At 41.0% G+C, this 21,253-nt stretch overlaps 1 protein-coding gene across 5 annotated transcripts in view; it reads left to right on the top strand.

Annotated features, from left to right (window-relative positions):
- The window catches only part of fermt2 (FERM domain containing kindlin 2), a 143,931-nt gene that overhangs the window by 43,233 nt on the left and 79,445 nt on the right, over window positions 1-21,253 (top strand). For all 5 annotated transcript variants that reach the window (XM_072568734.1, XM_072568732.1, XM_072568736.1 and 2 more), the window contains exon 3: window positions 11,947-12,180. In XM_072568734.1, coding sequence (XP_072424835.1) covers window positions 11,947-12,180 — 234 coding nt within the window. The remainder of the gene's footprint in view (window positions 1-11,946; window positions 12,181-21,253) is intronic.

Below are 21,253 nucleotides of genomic sequence, written 5' to 3'. Positions count from 1 at the left end.
AAAAGAAAGGCATTCCTGTGGACAAGAAGTACTTGGATGCAAACTGCCCATGCACTTCTTCTAAGGTCAGGGTCCCCATAGTGAGCATCACAGAAAGAAATGATATTTCTTCTCTCAATTCATTCTCGCATATTGCTGTAAATCTCTCCATCTTGGACAGCTCATGATTTAAGAAAACTTGTTGAGGAGTCAGGAGTGCTCCGAAAAGTAAATCTAAAATGTTTTGACACCTTAAATTTACCATATTGGATCGTGTATTGCGATGCAAATGTATTTTGTAGTCTGTGATCCATCAAAAAAATGTGTCCTACATTTGGCTTCTTCATTGGTTGTCATAATGTAAGTATTGTTATGCATCTTAATACTTTTCAACTGGAGCAAGGACTATATCCATGGGAAATGTTCTTTTTAAGTTCTGTCAGGCTCTGAATGGCTGATGGTGTTTTTAAAATTTCAGACAGTTTGAGTAAATAAAGGCATCTAAAGGAGCTAGGGAATGTTGCTGAACAAAGAGACCTTGGATGCAGGCTCATAGCTCCTTGAAAGTAGAATCGCACGTAGATAGGATAGTGAAGAATAGTTTTGTATGCTTTCCTTTATTGGTCAGAGTATTGAGTACAGGAGTTGAGAGATCACGTTGTGGCTGTACAGGACATTGGATAGGCCACTTTTGGAATATTACGTGCAATTCTGGTCTCCTTCTTATCGGAAAGATGTTGTGAAACTTGAAAGGGTTCAGAGAAGATTTACAAGGATGTTGCCAGGGAGAGGCTGAACAGGCTGTGGTTGTTTTCCCTGGAACTTTGGCGGCTAAGGGGTGACCTTTATAGAGGTTTACAAAATTATGAGAGGCATGGATAGGGTAAATAGTCAAAGTCTTTCCCTGGGGTGGGGGAGTCCAGAACTGGAGGGCATAGGTTTAGGGTGAGCGGGGAAAGATATAAAAGAGATCTACGGGGCAACTTTTTCACACAGAGGGTGGTACATGTATGGAATGTGCTACTAGAGGAGGTGGTGGAAGCTGGTACAATTGCAACATTTAAGAGGCATTTGGATGGGTATATGAATAGGAAGGGTTTGGAGAGATATGGGCCAGTGGGACTAGATTGGGTTGGGATATCTGGTTGGCATGGACGGGTTGGACCCAAGGGTCTGTTTCCATGCTGTACATCTCGATACTCTGTACATTTCGCAGTATATTTTCCCCATTTTTTTCAGTGTATACACCTAAGTCTGATGATCTGTTCCTGCAGTGTATGAAAGTGTCTACATTTGGTGTAGATTTGGCTACATCAGATTCAAAAGTTTTATTAATTGTCAGATATCACTATTTTAAAGTACTGGAAGGTAGCTTAAAAGTTTTTTGGGGATTAAGGAATATTTTTTACTCAAGTTGAGGTTGTTTACAATTTAGCTGATGTTGCGATTTGTCTTTCTAAACCAAGCAGCATATGCTTTTCAAAAAACAATACCTTACAAGCGCAGAACATCCAACTGGTTGATCCACCTTTTTGTAGTGTGGTTTTATATAAATTTAATCTTTAACAGCTGGGGGATAGGGTTTTCATAAGTCACTTTTACATTGTTGAGATATGATAACAACAGCTTTGTGGTAGGCATTATTCTGTATTTGGACTGTACTTTTCAGGAAAGTTCCTGATTTTAATGCTACTGATTTATTTTCTCTAATTTTTTGTTTTTGCGTTTGCAACTACTATGCTAGTTTTGTCTCGCTGCCTGGATACTTACTATGGAAGACCTATTGGTATTCATCGGTTGTATTATGGATGACACTTATGCATTTTTAGGAAGGAGGTGACTCCTCTCTATATCTAATTTAACAATCCGAAGCATGAATTTGTTTTTGTTTTGTTTAATGATCAACTAATTTACTGGCAGGGTTGAGTTTGGAAACATTATTTTGTCCTGCATAACAAAGGTGACAGTAAATGAAAGGACTGGCATTTACTTCAGAAAAAGAGTGTAAATCTATTACTGCCTTTGTGGACCAGAACAAATAGCAGTTGGCTGCAAATAAACCTTTCCAGTTGAAACTTCAGTTGACTTTGCCACTGAGCTGACTGGTTAGTTCATCAGCCTTATTTTAGGGAAGCCCAATATCACGTCTGTTTTGACTTGTTGCTTGACTTTTTTTTTGCTAGCATGAATCGTTTTCCAGACTCTAACTTGTGGTTGTTGTTTAACAGAAGTCCACATGAATTATGGCTATGACAAGTGAATCATTTGTATACTCATTTGCCTAAGCCAACAGAAAAAAACTGTACAAAACCAAGCACTACACTTTCATATTTTCTCCCCCTGCAGCCAGAATTGATGTCTATCCACATTTTCTATAGAAAACCCTTTTAATAGATTTTCTGCATAAAGATGTATCAAGTTTCCTAAGGTGCAGTGTGACCTTGAGGTTGCTGCCTTAAGACATTTTTGTATTAGAATGAATAGGGCTCTCAGTCTGATTCTTGCAAACTTTTGGCATAGTTCTGCACTAATTGTTGAATATTATACTTGTCCAATATTTCCCTGTGATTCAAGTAACACTGTAAAAAAGGGGAAGACCTACAAAGAGGAAAGAAAACCTTAAATTGTTGATCCTTTGCCAGTGACCAGTTACTCATACCTTGCAGCTTCATGTTGCCCATAAAGTTGCAAGCTTGCTTTTTTAAATCTACATTCTATAAATTTTTAGACTACATCTGCCATTTCTGATGTAGGTAAGCAACCAATACACTTCACAAAAAAATTAAATTGCTTTGGAGGGATTTTGGTTCAGATCACAGGATTTCAAATGTAAGTTACACAAACTATTTATATCATAGATCTTAAATGAGTAAAGACAAGGCATATGACATTGCTTATCATAATTTCAGTTTGTGGAATTTTTATCCAAAGGTTCATGTCCATTTTGCGGCTTGAATTTTATTTTTTTTCTATTCGTTTCATGAATCATTACCTAGGAAACATGCCACCATCATAATGTCGAATTCTTTCAACTGTGCTACTGTCAGTTTGCTTGCTGTTCTGCAATTGACTGCTGTTCTGCTAGCCACCGTTGTCATGGGACAGAATTTAATGTGGCATGCAGGAAGGGTTAGAGAGAACGAAAGGATGAGTTGCTGGAAAAAATCCTGACCCAGTAACTGGGAAGGCAGAGATGGTCATTCTGCTAGAAGCTGATTGACCAATTAAGACCTTTTTCTGCCATTGCTGCCATTTAACTGCCCTTCACTGTCCAGAAGTGGACAGATGAATCCTAGTGGGCTTGTTTTGGAGGCATCAAATTGGTCAGTCTCTAGCCCATAGGAGCAGCCCTTCTCACAACACCCCAACCCTTCTCCCTCCAAAGCTCATTTAATAATTATCCTTTTTCAGGGCTGAGCTTGACCTTGGTTCTCAGATGGTACTCATTCTACTACCCTGGGCTGGTGCAGTCCCAGCCACTGTCGCCTCTGTGACAGAAGAAATAGATTATTTTTCTTGTTTAAAAAAAAATGGGTGCCTTAATGGCAACACATCATGTTGCCGTATTCACACAGATTTCAATCAGGGCTCTCTGAAATGTGCGAGGCACAGTTGTTCCCAGCTTTTCTGCTTGTTGTTGGGGTCATTGCTTGCTCAAACTTTATTCCTTTCCTGTTTTGACCATTTTCTACACACACAGTTGTACTTTCTCTCTTCTGATCTAAGATTTTCAATGTGTGACAGATGCTGGAGAAATATGGGCTCTTGCATTGTTGCTCTATGGAAATCTAGCTAATAAATTTCTGTTGACCGTGGAAATGAGAACATGTGTTTTATGTCAAGCAATGTGTGTGCATTAAGCTGGTGTTTATTATGCATAGTTCCATCTGCTACACAGGTGTTGTCAAAGGAAATTTTCTGATAGTTGAGTTTTTTTTAATTTAAAAATTCCAGAGAGTTTAAACTTCAGTTTTATATTTTAACACTGAAAAGCAGTCTGTTTCTGAATATATCTTGGATTTAATTTCATTGATTTTAGATGAACCATAGTGTGCCTGAATACCAGTATGTGAACTAGATTCTTGCCTAAAAGATTTGTTTAATATGGAAAGAGAGCTGAAGTTCATGAGAGGATGTAATGTCTGAAAACAAGAGCAGAATGTTTAGAAAGAACCAAGTATTCAAATGAACATGTTTAATTACCGTGTTTGAAAATGCTTTAACATTGTAGCAAATTTTTTTTAGATGCATTTTGTAATGACTTGCCTTAAAAAAAGGTATAAAATGGTAAAGACCATGTTAGAAAATTGTTGCACAGTGCTGCCTGTTGGCAAGCCAATAAAGACAACATAATTAACATTTCAAAATGGTTGCTTAGTGCCTCGTAGCACCAAGGACTCAGGTTTGATTCCACCATCTGACAATTGTCTGCGTGGAGTTTGCATATTTTTTTCCGTGTCTGCTGGGTTTCCCCTGGGTGCTCAGGTTTCCTTCCGCCGTCTAAAAATGTGCAGGTTAGGTAGATTGTCCGTGGCCAGTGTGGACTTGATAGGCCGAATGGGAGAAAGTGAGGACTGTAGATGCTGGAGGTCAGAGTCGAGAATGTGGTGCTGGAAAAGCATCCGAGGAGTAGGAGAATCGAAGTTTTGGGCATAAGCCCTTCGTCAGGCATGAGGCTTGTGAGCCAGGGGGTGAGCCGAGTCAGTCCCTGGTCACGAGCCTCATTTCTGTTGAAGAGTTTATCCCCGAAACCTTGATAGGCCGAATGACCTGCTTCCATGCTGTTGTGATTCTATAACTTCCACTAATATTCATGTGATTTCAATCATAAGTTTTCCATGGGCAGCTTTTTACAAAATTTGACGTTAAAACATCATAAATGATGGAAATACTTTGGATGTACAGAATCTTTCCAAATGCATTATTTTAAAATACAAATCCATCATCCCACTGTGTGACATATGGAGACTAGTGATCAAGTTGGAGTGCAAGATGTAATCTAATCATAACATTTGGACTGATTCATTTCTCACTGTAAAGACACATCATCTGTACATCTTGTATTAATTCAGTTTATTTGTTTTTATAATGCAGTAAATAAATGTTCTACTCTGTCACTTACTAAGAAGATCTAAGACAATTTTCCTTAATTCTCATTTTTTGGAATGTGAGTTTTGCTGGCAAGGCCAGCATTTATTGCCCATCTCTAATCACCAATGAGAAGGGGTAATAACTGCATTCTTGAAATGCTGTCGTCTGTGTGGCATAGGTATACCCATATTATTGATAGGGTGGGTTTTCCAGGAATTTGTCTGAGTGACAGTGGCAGGACAGTGATTAAAGTTCCAAGTCAGGATGATGTGTGATTTTTAGAAGTTACAGTTGATACTATTCCCATGTGTCTGCTGCCCTTGTAAATTGTGACCATGGGAGGTTCTGTCAGAGGAGTTTTGGCAAGTTGCTGCAGTGCATCTTCCAGATGGTGCGCACCCCTACCATTGTGCATCAGTAATTGAGAAGTGTGAATTTTTTGAAGCTTGTGGATGGGGTGCCAATCAAGCAGCTGCTTTTCCTTGAGTAATATTGAACTACTTGACTGTTGCAGTTTCACCCATTCAGCGAAGTGGAGAGAGAGTGTTCCTTCACACCCCTGACTTGTGCTTTGTACACATTGGACAAGCTGTTGAGAGTCTGGGGTTGAATTCTATGCCTCCACCTTCCCAGTCTCTGACTTACTTTTATAGTCACTATTTGAGATGGCTAGTCCATTCCAGTTTCTGATCAGTGTAACTCCCCAGATGTCAGCTAATGTGAGTTTTGGTGATGCTATGGAATTTTAAGAAGAGATAGTCTGACTTTCCCTTGTCAGAGATGGCCATTGCCTGGTACTTGGGTAGAGTAAGATTCACTGTGGTGTGTCACTTCAGTTAGGAATTGTACTTTAGATGAAACAGGAATGAGTGACAATAATAGGTAATGTGTTAAGACAACTATTTTATTAACTACAACAGCTGAACATTTGAATGTTTTAAAAAAACTTTATTGAATCTATAAATATCAAATCAAAGAAATCAAAGCAACTTTATTATAATGCAAAATAGACTTTAAATTGGTCTGGTAAAATGATGTTTGGGGCATGCATTAGAAATTCTGAATAGTTTTATGGAGGTGGACTCCAGTTTCAGTCACTTTGCCAACCATCTTTCCTTGTAATGAAATGTAAAAGAAAGTAAGTTTGCAAAATATATGGTTACTGGTTATTAGCTCACACTTGTGGTACGTCAGTTACTCATCAAACATTAATCAAGCATGAATATTGTTTTGCTTATTACCTGAACTAGTGGAAATTTCCACCTCCATCTCCCATTGACCAATTTTGCTTGGATTGCTTGATGCCATGCTCCTGAAGTCGTACCTGATGCCAGTTGCAGTCAGACTGTCCCCTCACATCTGTAATTCAGTTTTTAGATGATGTTTGGGTCAAGGCTGAAATGAGATCTAAAGCTGGAGAGAACCTTTTGATTCTAAACTGCTCTTTTGCTTTGATTCTGTTCTTGAAGTAGGGAACTTGTCCCCACTGAGTGAGCAAAATATATGCATTGTCTTGATTTCTAATGTAATGCTGTGGCTTATTTTCAAATCTTTAGTGTACTTAATCTCTCAAAATCCAGCATAATATGGAAAAATCACAAATATGATTAGCCTTACATTTGTAGATGTCCTGTAGAATTGATTAAAGAAATGGTGTGAATTCTGAAGAAGCCCCTTATGTGGTACTGGTCGTGATGAAGTTTGCCAAGGCAATCTAATCCTGTATGTGATTTCATCTTTGATGATTAAAGTTAATTTTATTTAGAAAATTAGATACTAGTTTTAAAAAAAAGGTCAGTATGGTACTTCATCATGCCGTGTGGCACTATCACTCTGCTAAGTGGGACGACTTTGAACAGATCTAGTAATGCAAGACTGGGCATCCATGTGGTGCTGTGGGCTCTCAGCAGCAGAATCATACTCAAACATGTCTGTCACCTAATGGCCTGGCATATCACCCACTCAGCCATTACCATCAAGCCAGGGGTTCAATCCTGATTCAGTGGAGAGTGCTGGAGGACAATGCCAGGAGCAGCACCAGGCAATGCTAAAAGTGAGGAGTCAACCTAGTGAAGCTGCTAAACTGACTATTTTCTTGCCAAACAACGTAAGCAGCAAGTGATGGATTAAGCTAAACAATCCCACAACCAACAGATCGGATCTAAGCTCTGCAGTCTTGCCACATTCAGTCGAGAATGGTGGTGAGACAATTAAACAACTTGCTGGAGGAAGAGAAGGAAACTCCACAAATATCCCCAACCTTAATGATGGAAGAGGCTAGCAAATCACCAGAAAATATAAGGCTGAAGCATTTGCAACAATCCTCTGCCAGAAATGCGTAGTGGGTGATCCACCTTGGATTCCTGCAGTGGTCCCCAGTGTTACAGATACTAGGTTTGAGTCAATTTGATTCACTCCACTTGATATCAAGAAACAGTTGGAGGTAGTGGATATCACAAAGGCTGAGGGCCCTGCCACCATTCTGGCAATAATACTGAAGACTTGTGTTCCAGAGCTTGTCACTCCCCTAGCCAACTCTACCAATACAATGTGGAAAATTGCCCAGGTGTGTCCTGTGCGCATGTAGCAGTAATTGCCTGGGTTGGATCTGTACTGCTCTGTCTACTCTCCCATCAGTAAAGCGATGGAAGGTGTCATTAACAGAACTATCAAGGAGCACTTGCTCAGCAATAACCTGCTCAGTGACACCAAGTTTGGGTTTCACAAGGGCCACTCAGCTTATTACAGCCTTGAGTCAAGAGTGTGGTGCTGGAAAAGCACCGCAGGTCAGGCAGCATTCGAAGAGCCGGGGAATTGATGTTTCGGGCATTAGCCCTTCATCATGAACGAGCATTCCTGATGAAGTGCTTAGGCCCAAAACGTCGATTCTCCTGCTCCTCGGATGCTCACTGACCTGTTGTGCTTTTCCAGCACCACACTCTCGACTCTGATCTCCAGCATCTGCAGTCCTCACTTTCTACTACTTTATTACAGCCTTGATGCAAACATGGAAAAAAGAGCTGAGTTCAGAGATGAGGTGAGAGTGACAAACCTTGATATCAAAGCTGCATTTAACAAAGTTTGACATTAAAGATAGTTTTATGGTTCTTAGAGGTCAGCCATGTCAGCTCCAGGGCATCTCTGCAGGAGTTCCTCAGGGTACTGTTCTATGCCCAACCATCATCGGTGGCTTCATTAATGACCTTCTATCCACCATAAGTGTGTAGAGGACTGTGATACTTTGCAAAGTGAGGGGACAAAGGCCTGGCAGATGGAGTACAATGTTAATAAATATGATGTCATCCATTTTTGTAGGAATAACAGTAAAAAGCATTATTGCTTGAATGGTAAGAAATGACGATGTTGCTGTGCAGAGAAACCTGGGTGTCCTTGTGCATGAATCACAAAAGGTTGGTCTGCAGGTGCAACATGTAATTAAGAAGGCAAATGGAATTGTGTCTTTCGTTGCTAAAGGGATTGAGTTTAAACACAGAGGGATTATGTTGTAGCTGTATAGGGTGCTGGTGAGGCCACACCTGGAGTACTGCATGCAGTTTTGGTCTCCTTACTTAAGAGGATATACTAGCACACTAAGGGGTACAGAGGAAGTTCACGAGGTTGATTCTGGAGTTATGGGGTTAGGGGTTTGGAAGGTGCTGTTTTAAGGATCTTTTGGCAATTTTCTACAGTGCATCTTACAGATATTACACACTGCTGTTACTGAGCATTGGTCATAGAGGGAGTGGATGCTTATGTATGTGGAGCCAATCAAGTCGACTGGGATTTATTCATTGGAATTTAGAAGAATGGGGGATCTTGTAGAAACATATATAAAATAATGAGAATAGAAAAACTAGAAGTAGAGAGGATGTTTCCACTGATGGGTGAAACTAGGACAAGAGGGCATTGCCTCAAAATTAGGGGAAGTAGATTTAGGACTGAATTGAGAAGGAACTTTTGCACCTAGGGGGTCATGAATCTATGGAATTCCTTGCCCAGTGAAGTGGTTGAGGCTTCCTCAGTAAATATTTTTAAAGCGAAGATAAATAATTTTTTGAACAGTAAAGGAATTAAGGGTTATGGTGAGAAGGTGGTCAGTGGAGCTGAGGCCATGAAAAAAATCAGCCATGATCTTATTGAATGGCAGCGCAGGCTCAAAGGACCAGTTGGCCTAATCCTGCTCCTAGTTTGCATGTATATGATCAGAAATGGGGTGTTTGTTGGTACAGTGTTCACTACTATTTGTGTGATACCTTAGACACTGAAATACTCCATGTTCAAATATAACAAGACCTGGACAATACCTATGCTTGAGCTGACAAGTGCCAAGTAATGTTTGCACCACACAAATGCTGTACAATAACCCATTTCCAATAAGAGATAATCTAACCACTGCTCTTTCCATTTAGTAGTATCATCATCATCATCAACATTTTGGGTTTTTTCATTGACCAGGACTGGATTAGCTATATAAATACAGTGGCTACAAGAGCAGGACAAAGGCTAGGAACATTGCAGTGAAAACCTCCCCTCCTGACTGTGGGCGACACTGTGGCACAGTGGATGGACAACACAGTGGCACAGTGATTAGCACTGCTGCCTCACAGCGCCAGAGACCCGGGTTCAATTCCCGCCTCAGGCACCTGACTGTGTGGAGTTTGCACATTCTCCCCATGTCTGTGTGGGTTTCCACCGGGTGCTCCGGTTTCCTCCCACAGCCCAAAAATGTGCAGGTTAGGTGAATTGGCCACGCTAAATTGCCCGTAGTGTTAGATGTAGGGGAATGGGTATGGATGGTGTGCTTCAGCGGGTCGGTGTGGACTTGTTGGGCCGAAGGGCCTGTTTCCACACTGTAAGTAATCTAATCTAATCTGACTCCTGAAAGCCTGTCCACTATCTGCAAGGCTCAAGTCGGGAGTATGATGGAATATTCCCCACTTGCCTGGATGGGTGCAGCTCCAAGAAGGCTTCAGAAGCTTGACACCATCCAAGACAAAGCAACCCATTTGATTGGCTCCAAATCCACAAACATCCACTCCCTCCAACACCAATGTTCACTAACAGCAGTGTGTAATATCTATAGAATGCACTGTAGAAAATTGTCAAAGATATTTAAAATGGTGCCTTCCAAACCCCCAACCACACCAATTTTAGAAAGACGAGCAACAGATACTTGGGAACACCACCACCTGTAAGTTCCCCTCCAAGCTACTACTCATCCTGATTTTGAAATATAATGCTATTCCTTCACAGCTGGGTCAAAATCTGGGAATTCCTTGCTGATAGTATTGTGGATCTACCTACAGCATAAGGACTGCAACAGTTCAAGAAGGCAGCTTATCATTACCGTCTTGAGGGCAATTAGGAATAGGCAATAAATGCTGGCTAGCCGGTGATTCTCATGAGAGATTAAAGAAAACTTTGGAAAATGCATAATTTTCATTCAGAGCACCAAAGTAAAGTGGCATTCGAATATTGGCCCTGAAGCAGCTACTACCTTAAGCTGCAAATTGTGTTGGAGGATAGTTACAGTTATCAAAAGTTGGAAGTCTGGTTGTTTTGAATTCCAGTGACCACCCAGAAGCACCAGTTGTATGGATGGCTTATCAATTCATGATTAACTGGACCGGAGGTGACTGAATTTTTTTTAATATACAGACTGCAGCAAACATGCCATTGAAAAGCATATAACTACTAAATGATGGTAGCTATATGAACAGCAATGTTTCCTTAAAATTTGCAGATTCAGTGTTTTAAATTTTGGGCTAATCTATCAATTAAAACCTCTCTATTAGTGAAGAATTGATAAAATTGCAATACAAAAATTTGAAAATTAGGACATAAACAATTTAATCTATTGGCAAAGAGTAACTGGGACATCTGAGTTTGAGGAGATTGGAGTTAAAGTGAACATATCACTTTCCAAACAGATCTTGCTACATATGACTCAAATAATCTTTAAGAAGCTTTGAAATTCCCAGTGAGAAATAAGTATTCCTGTTCAGGAACCTCTGATCACACAGGGTCTGCTTTTTCTCATTCGGTTGACTGCTGAGAACACAAACATATGATGACGTGTGTTGGGGCATAAGTGGAATTCCAGAAGCAAGCAGCTTGTTTGAAACTATTGAACTGTGGTGATTCCTATCCTTATGTGATTATGATCTTGTGCACTTTTTAAATTTTATCCTCTGTTTTCAATTCTGAAAAAAAACTTGATTTCAAACTTCTCCGTTTGGAACTCAGAAAAATATTGATTCATTCTTGGAAGTTCCCTGCTGTAGCTTATGAAAAAGTGTATTGTTCAGTTTCCCTCGCATTCTTTCTTTCTAATGCAGAGGCCAATAAATGGCAACATTTGTTTGCCATTAAGACTCTTCTTAAAGGGTAGGGACCTCAGTTTGGAAACGTGTGTGTGGCTGGTTTCTGTTGCATTGGGGCAAAGATCTGCCTTTTCGATGTATGCTTTTATTGGAATTTCTCTTGTTTATCAGATGGACCAAAAAATAAACCTGACCTGTTATTGTGTGATTTTTAACTAAAAAGCATTTGAGTGCCTGATAGTTTCAGAGATAGTATTTTATATTTGCCCTGAAATACTTTCACCCAAACATATGTTGAAAGCTAATTGTCAGGTGTTTCTTGTTTTGTCCATTCTTCCTCAAATTAGAGTAGCAAGTTAAATATTACATTGCTGTAATATTTAAGCAGATAACAGCTGCTTGTTATGTTAATGCATTTTAGCATTTATAAGATATTCCAACGTGCTTGAGGGAAAATTGTTTTTACCAATCTGGTGTAAAAAGCAATTATTGTTATTACACAGTTTCCTTACAGTTATGTCCTAAATCTAATCAGCAAATTATTTTTCTGCAGATGTCAAGAAAGACTGGTCAGATCATGCGTTGTGGTGGGACAAGAAAAAAACTTGGCTCCTGAAAACTCACTGGACCCTGGATAAATATGGTGTGCAAGCTGATGCCAAACTAATGTTCACACCTCAGCATAAGGTACTTCGTCTCCAGCTGCCTAACATGAAGACTGTGAAGGTGAAAGTCAACTTTTCGGACAGAGTCTTCAAAGCAGTCTCTGATATTTCCAAGACATTCAGTGAGTATCCTTTTATACAGTTCTTGGAATGTGACTGAGCAGTAAAGGTGTTCTAGGTGTTCTTGTACATCAGTCAATGAAAGCAAGTATGCAGGTACAGCAGGCCGTGAAGAAAGCTAATAGCACGCTGGCCTTCATAACAAGAGGAATTGAGTATAGAAACAAAGAGATTCTTCTGCAGCTGTACAGGGCCCTGGTGAGACCGCACCTGGAATATTGTGTGCAGTTTTGGCCTCCAAATTTGAGGAAAGACATTCTGGCTATTGAGGGAGTGCAGCGTATGTTCACAAGGTCAATTCCTGGAATGGCGGGACTGTCTTACATTGAAAGATTGGAGCGACTGGGCTTGTATACCCTTGAGTTTAGAAGACTGAGAGGGGATCTGATTGAGACATATAAGATTATTAAAGGATTGGACACTCTGGAGGCAGGAAGCATGTTTCCACTGATAGGTGAGTCCTGAACCAGAGGACACAGTTTAAAAATAAGGGGTAGGCCATTTAGAACAGAGTTGAGGAGAAACTTCTTCACCCAGAGAGTGGTGGATGCGTGGAATGCTCTGCCCCAGAAGGCTGTGGAGGCCAAGTCTCTGGATACTTTCAAGAAAGAGTTGGATAGAGCTCTTAAGGATAGTGGAATCAAGGGTTATGGGGATAAGGCAGGAACAGGATACTGATTTGAGGATGATCAGCCATGATCATAATGAATGGTGGCGCTGGCTCGAAGGGCAGAATGGCCTACTCCTGCACCTATTGTCTATAAAGTTATATCCGAATTTATGCTGAAAATAGCAGTATTTTACTTATTATCAACATGGACTGAACTTAAGAGTATGCTAGTATTCCAGTAAACATTTTGTTCTTATTGACCTGATATTATATGCAGAAAGAGTGAGGCTGTCAGAACCTGCAGCCATTGAAGCAAATGGAGCAATGCAGAATTCATTTCCATATTACCTGGAGTTCTGGTGTTGTGAGCATGTTTTGCAGATGGTGTTTGCATGTATGTGCAATGAATGAACAAGCATCCAGGACAACAACTGCTGGGTGTCTTTTTAATTTATGTGCCATTCCTGGGAGAATTGCAGATAACTTTGCAGGATGTCTGTGAGCAGCTCTGGGCCTAGAAGACCCGACTTCAGACTAAACCACATCAGCATGGATGACAGTGGCCTGTGAGGCTAACTGACTGAAAACGGTAATGATATTGACTCAATAGCAGTGGTGAGAGGATGAATGCTGTTATTCTGAGAGGACAGTTGGTTTGTTCTTCGTAAACCATGACCACTTCACCTGTTGAAATCTTAAATTGTTAAAGGATGGATTGCAGTGAGACTCTGCAGACATGTTTGATCAGTGGTGCTTGCAGCCATAGTGGCAGCAGTTTTAGCCTGCATGACAACAAGGTGAGATTTCATAGCCTCTGTCTGTGCTTCCACTGACGCACTTTGACTGTGCGCTTGAAGCAGAAGTTACCCAGTGAAAGCTGAGTCATTGGCTGTCAGGCAGTCATCAAGGTTGGGACCAAGGTATTGTTGTAGAGTCAGATGCCACTTCCAGACAGGAAGGAATGGGCTCCGATCTGTGCAGAAAGTTTTGGACCAAATTTGATGCCAAACCCACCTGTGTTCCTTGGGAGTGACAGCAGGCTTTCTGGTAGACCTGCCAGTGCGCTAAATGGTTAATCTCTGCATCTTGGGATTCTTCACTCTGATTGAGAAAACATGTCATTGCTTTCCATTTTACACAAGTCTCTTTTTCTCTAGAGGAATTTTGTGCTGTTTCTGCACTTGTAATTGCCACAAACCACAACATGAAAACTTACCACATCTGTGGGCAAATATGCACGAGCAATGAGTAGCGAGTGTTGACTTTTGTGTTGCTGACTACAAAATTCAGGCTGTCATGTCTAGACACTTACTAGAACTGGATTTGAAAAGTGACACTCGACATTTTGGGCAAATTTCCCCCAATCAGCGTCTTTAAGGCAAAATACTAATTTTCAAAAACTTTGTTAACAAAATACATTTGAATAACTTTGCTTCTCATTTGCTATATTTTAATTTTTCATTGTAACAAATGGAAATCACCTGATTTAAACTTCCTTTGTTTCTGGTCCTTAAACCAGATAACCAGATAATACTGGAAGTGCTCTTGATTCCATAGTAGATCAATTGAACAGAAATAGTCAATCTCAGACCCAATTTTGTGAGGCCTTAGAATGTGCTGTTTCTGTTTGAAATAATTAAATATTGGAAAAGCTTTGTTTAATCTTTGGGGAATTTGGACTTTTCCTTTTTTCAGATCAAAGAAGAATGATCTGAGCCTTCTAATCACTGCCTTCATGTGAACAACTTTGTTTCAAAATACTATATATTCATGATACAAAGCCTTTTGAAGTAACTAATTATTTACAAACAACAACTATTGATTGAGTTGGCCGACTTTTAATAGTTGCCCAGATTCAGCTTGTGCTGAAATAAAAACAAATCTTAACATTTAGCATTGAATTCAGTGTTTCAAAACAACAGTGTTTTAAGTAAATTAATAATTTTGATACACAGTGACTTTCTACTTAGCACTTTGGCCACACTTTGGAAAAACTAAATTCCTGCTTCATTCATACTCAACAAAAAGTAGTATGTTTATGTTGACTGTGTTTAATGAACAAAGGATTCAATATTTTCAGGATTCAATCCCAGGAAATGGTGGTTTGCTGGCTACTCCAGATGCTATGTAAAGAACTCCAGCTGCTGTTTGACAAACTTCCTGTTTGACGACATTACTTGCAGAGAGCCATGAACTTGTAGAGTGCAGCTGTGAGGATACTGGAGAACTGAGAGAAGGACTTTGCCTTTTCTTCTTCACTAACTCACGGGTGGTATCCTAGTTCCCTGAATGATTTAGCTGATGCTGTGAAGCTACATGCAAATTTGCTGACTGCAGCGAACCCAATATTTATGCATGATTTGAATGCCCAATGAAGAATTTGTGTAACCTGATGTCTTGTGCTGAATGGGGGACTCCTGGACCAATCAGAATTAGTGGTACTATACATAAGAGTCATAGATATACAGCATGGAAACAAACCCTTTCATCCAACTCGTCTATGCTGACCAGATATCTGAAACTAATCCAGTCCCATTTGCCAGCACTTGGCCCATATCCCTCCAAACCTTTCCTGTTCATATACCCATCCAGATGCCTTTTAAATGTTGTAGCTATACCAGCTTCCATCACTTTTTCTCTGGCAGCTTATTCCATGCATGCACTACCCTCTGTGTGAAAAAGTTGCCCCTTAAGTCCTGTTTATATCTTTCCCCTCTCACCCTAAACCCTTCTAGTTCTGGACTCTCAGACCAAGGGAAAAGACCTTTTCTGTTCACCCTGTCCATGCTCCTCATGATTTTATAAACCTCTATAAGGTCACCCCTCAGCCTCCGATGTTCCAGGCAAAACAGCGCCAGCCTATTCATCCTCTCCATGTAGTTCAAATCCTCCAACCCTGGCAACATCCTTGTAAATCTTTTCTGAACCCTTTCAAGTTTCCTATAGGATATATGGAAGGATCCAAGACTGGGATCTTCAGGACACCATTCTTTGTATTTTGACTTGGATCTCCCAGATAGCTTGATATTGCAGCAGTCATCTTGTCGTCTTAAGTGTCAATATAAAGACTGTAAGGATTAAGATGTCTGGCAATGTAAGTATAACCATTAGTTAGCAATGAATCAGCAAAGTCCTTGTACAGAAGTCACATACCATTAGAAACTAGCTCAATTCCAGATGAAAGTAGATTTATAAAAAAGCAACCGTATCTCATTGGGGTTTACTGCACACAATGAACTTTGAGAATTTTTTTATTGTATTCAAAATGCATTATTATCTGCATGGTCAAGTGCAACTTTTTAATATTGATACCTTCTTATTCTGACTGGTGGAACTGAATCAAGAATGTCTTTGTATCTTGTGCATCTCAATTTCAACACTAGGGGTGGAACCTTTTTATAAAAGCCTGAACAATATGGGCAAGGATAAGAAATGTGGCAAAGTTTCACTTCACATTTTAACTACATTTCAATCATCAAGAGAAGATACTCACTAGCCAGCAGCAAAGTGGGGATTATTGCTTGTTAACAACATTATTAGTTGCAGATCTTGCGACACTTAGGATCAGCATTCCATCAGATCATCAGCCATGAATAAACTAGGCGCTGAAGTCGGCAGATTCCTAGCGACTTCAGCTCTCTCCTGTCTGCAAAGAGCCTCCATCTTAATCAACACACATCTCCTGAGCATGATTGCTGGCCACAAGCCACATGCCATCCGCATGCACAGACATTGGCACTTGATAATTGCCACCCTCTCAGAATCCTCATGGCACTACTTCAATCAGCTTGCAGGACACTTAGGAAGTAGAGACCTGCATTTCAGGATGTACCAATAAGTAGCACTGAAATGCTTCTGCAAGGACAATCAGGGACCGGCATCAGGCTAATGGTGATTCGACATTGCTGCATCTCTGGTCTGCTCACTTGCTGTCTTCGTAATGACTACAATCATGCTCATAGCCTACAATCATGCTCATAGCCTTGCATATTAGCGCAGTAACACAACAAAGCTGGTTGATGGTCCTCACTCGAGGGAGTGTGCATCTTATTCTATGGCAGTGTACTTTGTCCCCTTGTGATGAAGGGGCAGCTGGAATTGCTTGAGGTTTGCCATAGCTCCATTGTCATACCTTCAGTACTGAGGGCCAATGGCTGAGGTGATAGAGTGCAGATCTCTGCACAAATCCAGCAGACATTGAGCCTGGCTCTCCATGGCAACTGCTAACCTGTCTGTGGGGGCAGCCAGGCGATTACAGCTGGGTCCCCATAGTATAGCTGAGGTCCTGCATCCTTTGGGCTATGAGACACATTGCCTCCCACTTCCCTATCTGCTGCTCCTGTTCATTTGGATGAAGTCCCTGATTGCCGATTCCATGGATCATCCCTTCTGAGGCAGTGCAGTGCAGTGCAGTGAGGCTGTAGCAGTCCTGAGTGCCAGCAGCCTAGTGAGTCTTCATAAGCCAGCTGTGAAGCTGTCGCAGTGAGGTACTCATCAGCTTGGGCTGTCAAGCATTCACAACCTGATTGTTCCCACTAAGGTATCTGTATCTAACCTGTTGGAGGCTTCAGGAGCCAGCCCTGACAGTGCTCCCTCTCTGTGAATTCTCTTCCTCTGAGGTCAAGGAAATCGCTCCTGGGGAAGCAGTCCCTTCCTTTGCTGGGACCATGGCTGTCCCTCTGGCATGTGCATGGTACAAGAGAGAAGGCACCATAGCCAGTGGTTACAAGTGGTGTGTTATGCATGACACTGACAGTATGGTTAATGTGAGAGTTGCAGTGGAATGAAGAGTGATACTTACTCAGTTGTTGGATACAGGTGTCACACTCCCACAGGAGTGGACCTAGTCTTCTGCAAAGGCTAGAAATACTCCCACACTTGGCCTAGTGTCAGGTATCCTTCTACTCTAACCCTAACCCTTCAGCTATCGTGGCTCTTTCTGCCCTTTTATAGAGTGCATTCTCCTATAATAGGAGAAAAGAAGGGATTCAGTCATGTGAAGTGGCTAGCATAGCTGTTGGTGCATGTATGCAAAAGTTAGGGAGGAGTCCTAGGTGAATGAAAGGCAGTGCAGGGTTCGTGTTATGAGGGCTGAGATGGGGATAGTGGAAGCAAGGGAAGATTTTGCGTTCAGTGCAGAGAATGGCAGAGCATGAGCCTTGATAGGAGCTAGATACAACACCCCCTCCCCTCCTGGCACTTTCCCCTGCCACCTGCACCCACACCTCCCCCCCCTCACCTCAATCCAAAGCCCCAAAGGAGTTTTCACATCCATCAAAGTTTCACCTGCACATCCACCAATGTCATTTATTGTATCTGTTGCTCCCAATGCGGTTTCCTTTGGATTGGGGAGACTGGATGCCTTCTTGCAGAGTGCTTTAGGAAACCTCTCCGGAGCACCCGCACCAATCAACCCTGTGGCCGAACATTTCAACTCCCCCTCCCACTCTGCAGGTCCGAGGCCGCCTCCATCGCCTTTCCCTCACAACCCAATGCCTGGAGAAAGGAAGCCTCATCTTCCGCCTCGGAACACTTCAACACCAGGGCATCAATGTGGACTTCACCAGTTTCCTCATTTCCACCCCCGCCCTCCACCACCACTCTTAGCCCAGTTCCAACCTGCTAGTTCAGTACCATGCTCATGACCTGCCCTACCTCCCATCTTCCTACCCACCTATCCGCTCCACCGTCCTCTCCGACCTATCATCTTCATCTCCACCTCCATCCACCCATTGTACTCTTAGCTACCTTCTCCCAAACCCCACCCCCCCTCCCATTTATCTCTGCACCCTGCAGGCTCCCTGCCTCATTCCTGATAAAGGGGTTTTGCCTGAAATGTTGATTTTCCTGCTCCACGGATGCTGCCTGACCAGCTGTGCTTTTCCAGCACCACTCTAATCTAGTCAGTAGCAGGGAAAGGAGAGTTAGAGGCATTTACCCTAATAGAATGGAGAAGGTTCTCGAATTTCTTTTAGCACTGTTGGCTGTTCCTTCAGACTGTGGAACCGGCACTGACCTGGATGGTGATCTCGGAACAGGCTGTCAAGGTCTGATAACTTCACTGAGTAGGTATGTTTTGGAGTGCCAGTGCTTATTTGGGTATACTGCAGCATTTTCAAGATGGTGGAGACAACAGCAATGCTGGTCTTTTGTGGGTTATCCAGGAAGTGGCAGGTTCTTCCAGGAATGGTGGGTAGTGGAATGGGTCTAGAATCTAGTGAGGAGTGCATCATAGGGGCAGGGTTGGTGGTTAGTAAAATTTGGTAAGTACTCATAGGTCTTATTGAGGGACACTTCTATGAAACCTGACAGAACTGGCAATGAAAATAATGTAAGAATCAGTCCTAGATTTTTACAATGATGTGTTAAAACCAAAAAGGCTATTGCCTTTGGTATTATATAGTAGGAACTTAACCTTCATTTTGCTGTGAAAAGAAAACATACTACAAGTCACGAGTAACTTGTTCATTAGAAATACGGAGGAGGAAAATAATCCAACACTAGTCATTTTGTTAATAATGTGTGATCGCTAACGTTGCGCATTCTGCATCTCTCAACAGATTTCTGAAGTACAGTGGTGCACTTTTCTTAAAAATTACATTTCGGGAGAGTTGAGGCTGCCTACATGGTCAAATTAAAGTCCGATATCTGTGATTTAGCTTTCTTGAAGGTTTTTTAATTGGACTTCTGGTTAACATTGAAATATAATCACCTGAATTTGCTATCATTATAATCAATCATTATTTAATGAACATGCTTGTGAATGCTACCAAAATAGATCCAACTTAAAGTTCATAATCAAATATCCCATGATCAAATCTGCACACAAACAGATTTGGCAACCTTGCCAACACCAGAGCTATCTAATTGCATTTCATAGCTTTTTCTCTATCCTTTTTTTTATCAGCCACTTCTGAAATATCAATCTAATGACCTCTTAAATATTGTGATTGACTTGATGACTGTTTAAGTTAATGATTTCCGTATTTTAATATTGTTTCTCTGTCAGCCTCCTCCTAAAGTTGAAGCAAGGTGGCAATCTTTTGGCAAGAATAAAACCCAGAATAGCTTTTTCTGAAGTGCAGTGTTAGAAAAAAACTGGATTCTTTAAATCTTTGTGACCCAATTAAATATTGTTCAAAATCGCATGTGTAATGTGCTCTTGATTGGACATTTTTAACATCAACTATCTATACACCTTTCCTCATACTGCTTCCTCCTTCCAATTTTGTTTCTCCATTCTACTATGAATCTAAGTTTAATGCTAGAGCTTCCTCCTGAATTTTTCACTTATGAGATTCATGGGCAAATTGTATTTGATAGGCCTTCTGTGAAATACCTTAACTTAATTGTTTGAAAGGTTTTTAATGTAATTAATTATAAGCTGTTACTATTCGCCTGACGTCAGTACTTTGCATGTATTTCACAACTGGAGTTGATAATAGAAACAAGAAAATGAAAGCAGGAGCAAGCCATTTGGCACTTGGAGCCTGTTCTACCATTCACTATGACTGATGATCCAACTAAGTACCTGATCGTTTTTTTCCCATACCCTTCAATCCCTTTACTCCTAAGAACTACATCTTAACACTTTCTTGAAAACATTCAATACTTTGACCCAGCTAGTTGCTTTGGCAGACAATTCTACAGGCTTTAATACTCTGGGTGAAGACATTTCTCCTCACCTCAATCCAAAATGGCTTAGTCCATATCCCTTAGACTCTCAGTTCTGGACTCTCCAGTCATTGAGACAATCCTTTGTGTTGATCCTGTCAAGTCCAGTTAGAATTTCAGAGGCACCTACTGCGCGCACACACGCCAATGAATATGGCCCACACCAATCCTATTATCGCAAAAATCAGAATGGTAAATCATCGAGTGCATGCCCTTCTTATCTAGAATATCCTGCCCTGCATAAGGAGACCAAAACTGTGTACATAATCCCAGGTGTAACTGGGTATAAGGAATTGGGGAACAACATAGGCTGACTTAAGAAGACTCATGGTCTTATGACAAAGAGTAGATTCTACATGGGGAGTGACAAGGGAAAATAAGTCTTTCAATGAAAATGAATGAAGTATGAAATTCATTTGAAACGTTAAGTAACTATAACATTTGCTGATTTGTGGTATGCTGCAGTGAGGGAGTTAAATGAATATCGGGTGCAAAAATGGAACTTGAAACAATCCACTCCATGGGAACTGTCCAAGACCAAGTACCTCATTAGTACAGGGACTGGCCACTAATCTTCAGAACCATTTTATTACAAAATAAAATTTTGTGTTCTGAAATCCTTCCATTAGCTTAATTATTGCGTGAACAGCAATGAATGTAAGTTGTTCAAATCCAATCCAAAGTCCAGCAAATATTGCAGAGCAACAGCTGGTTAGTGTAGCTACTTTATGGAAAGAAAATACAGGTAGTTCTCGTATAAAACTAGTTTCGGCAGTGAAATTTGGCTGTAA

Source organism: Chiloscyllium punctatum, chromosome 4, assembly GCF_047496795.1.
Source record: "Chiloscyllium punctatum isolate Juve2018m chromosome 4, sChiPun1.3, whole genome shotgun sequence".
In the NCBI taxonomy this organism is placed as follows: Eukaryota; Metazoa; Chordata; class Chondrichthyes; order Orectolobiformes; family Hemiscylliidae; genus Chiloscyllium; species Chiloscyllium punctatum.
This window is presented reverse-complemented; position numbering and strand designations above follow the sequence as displayed.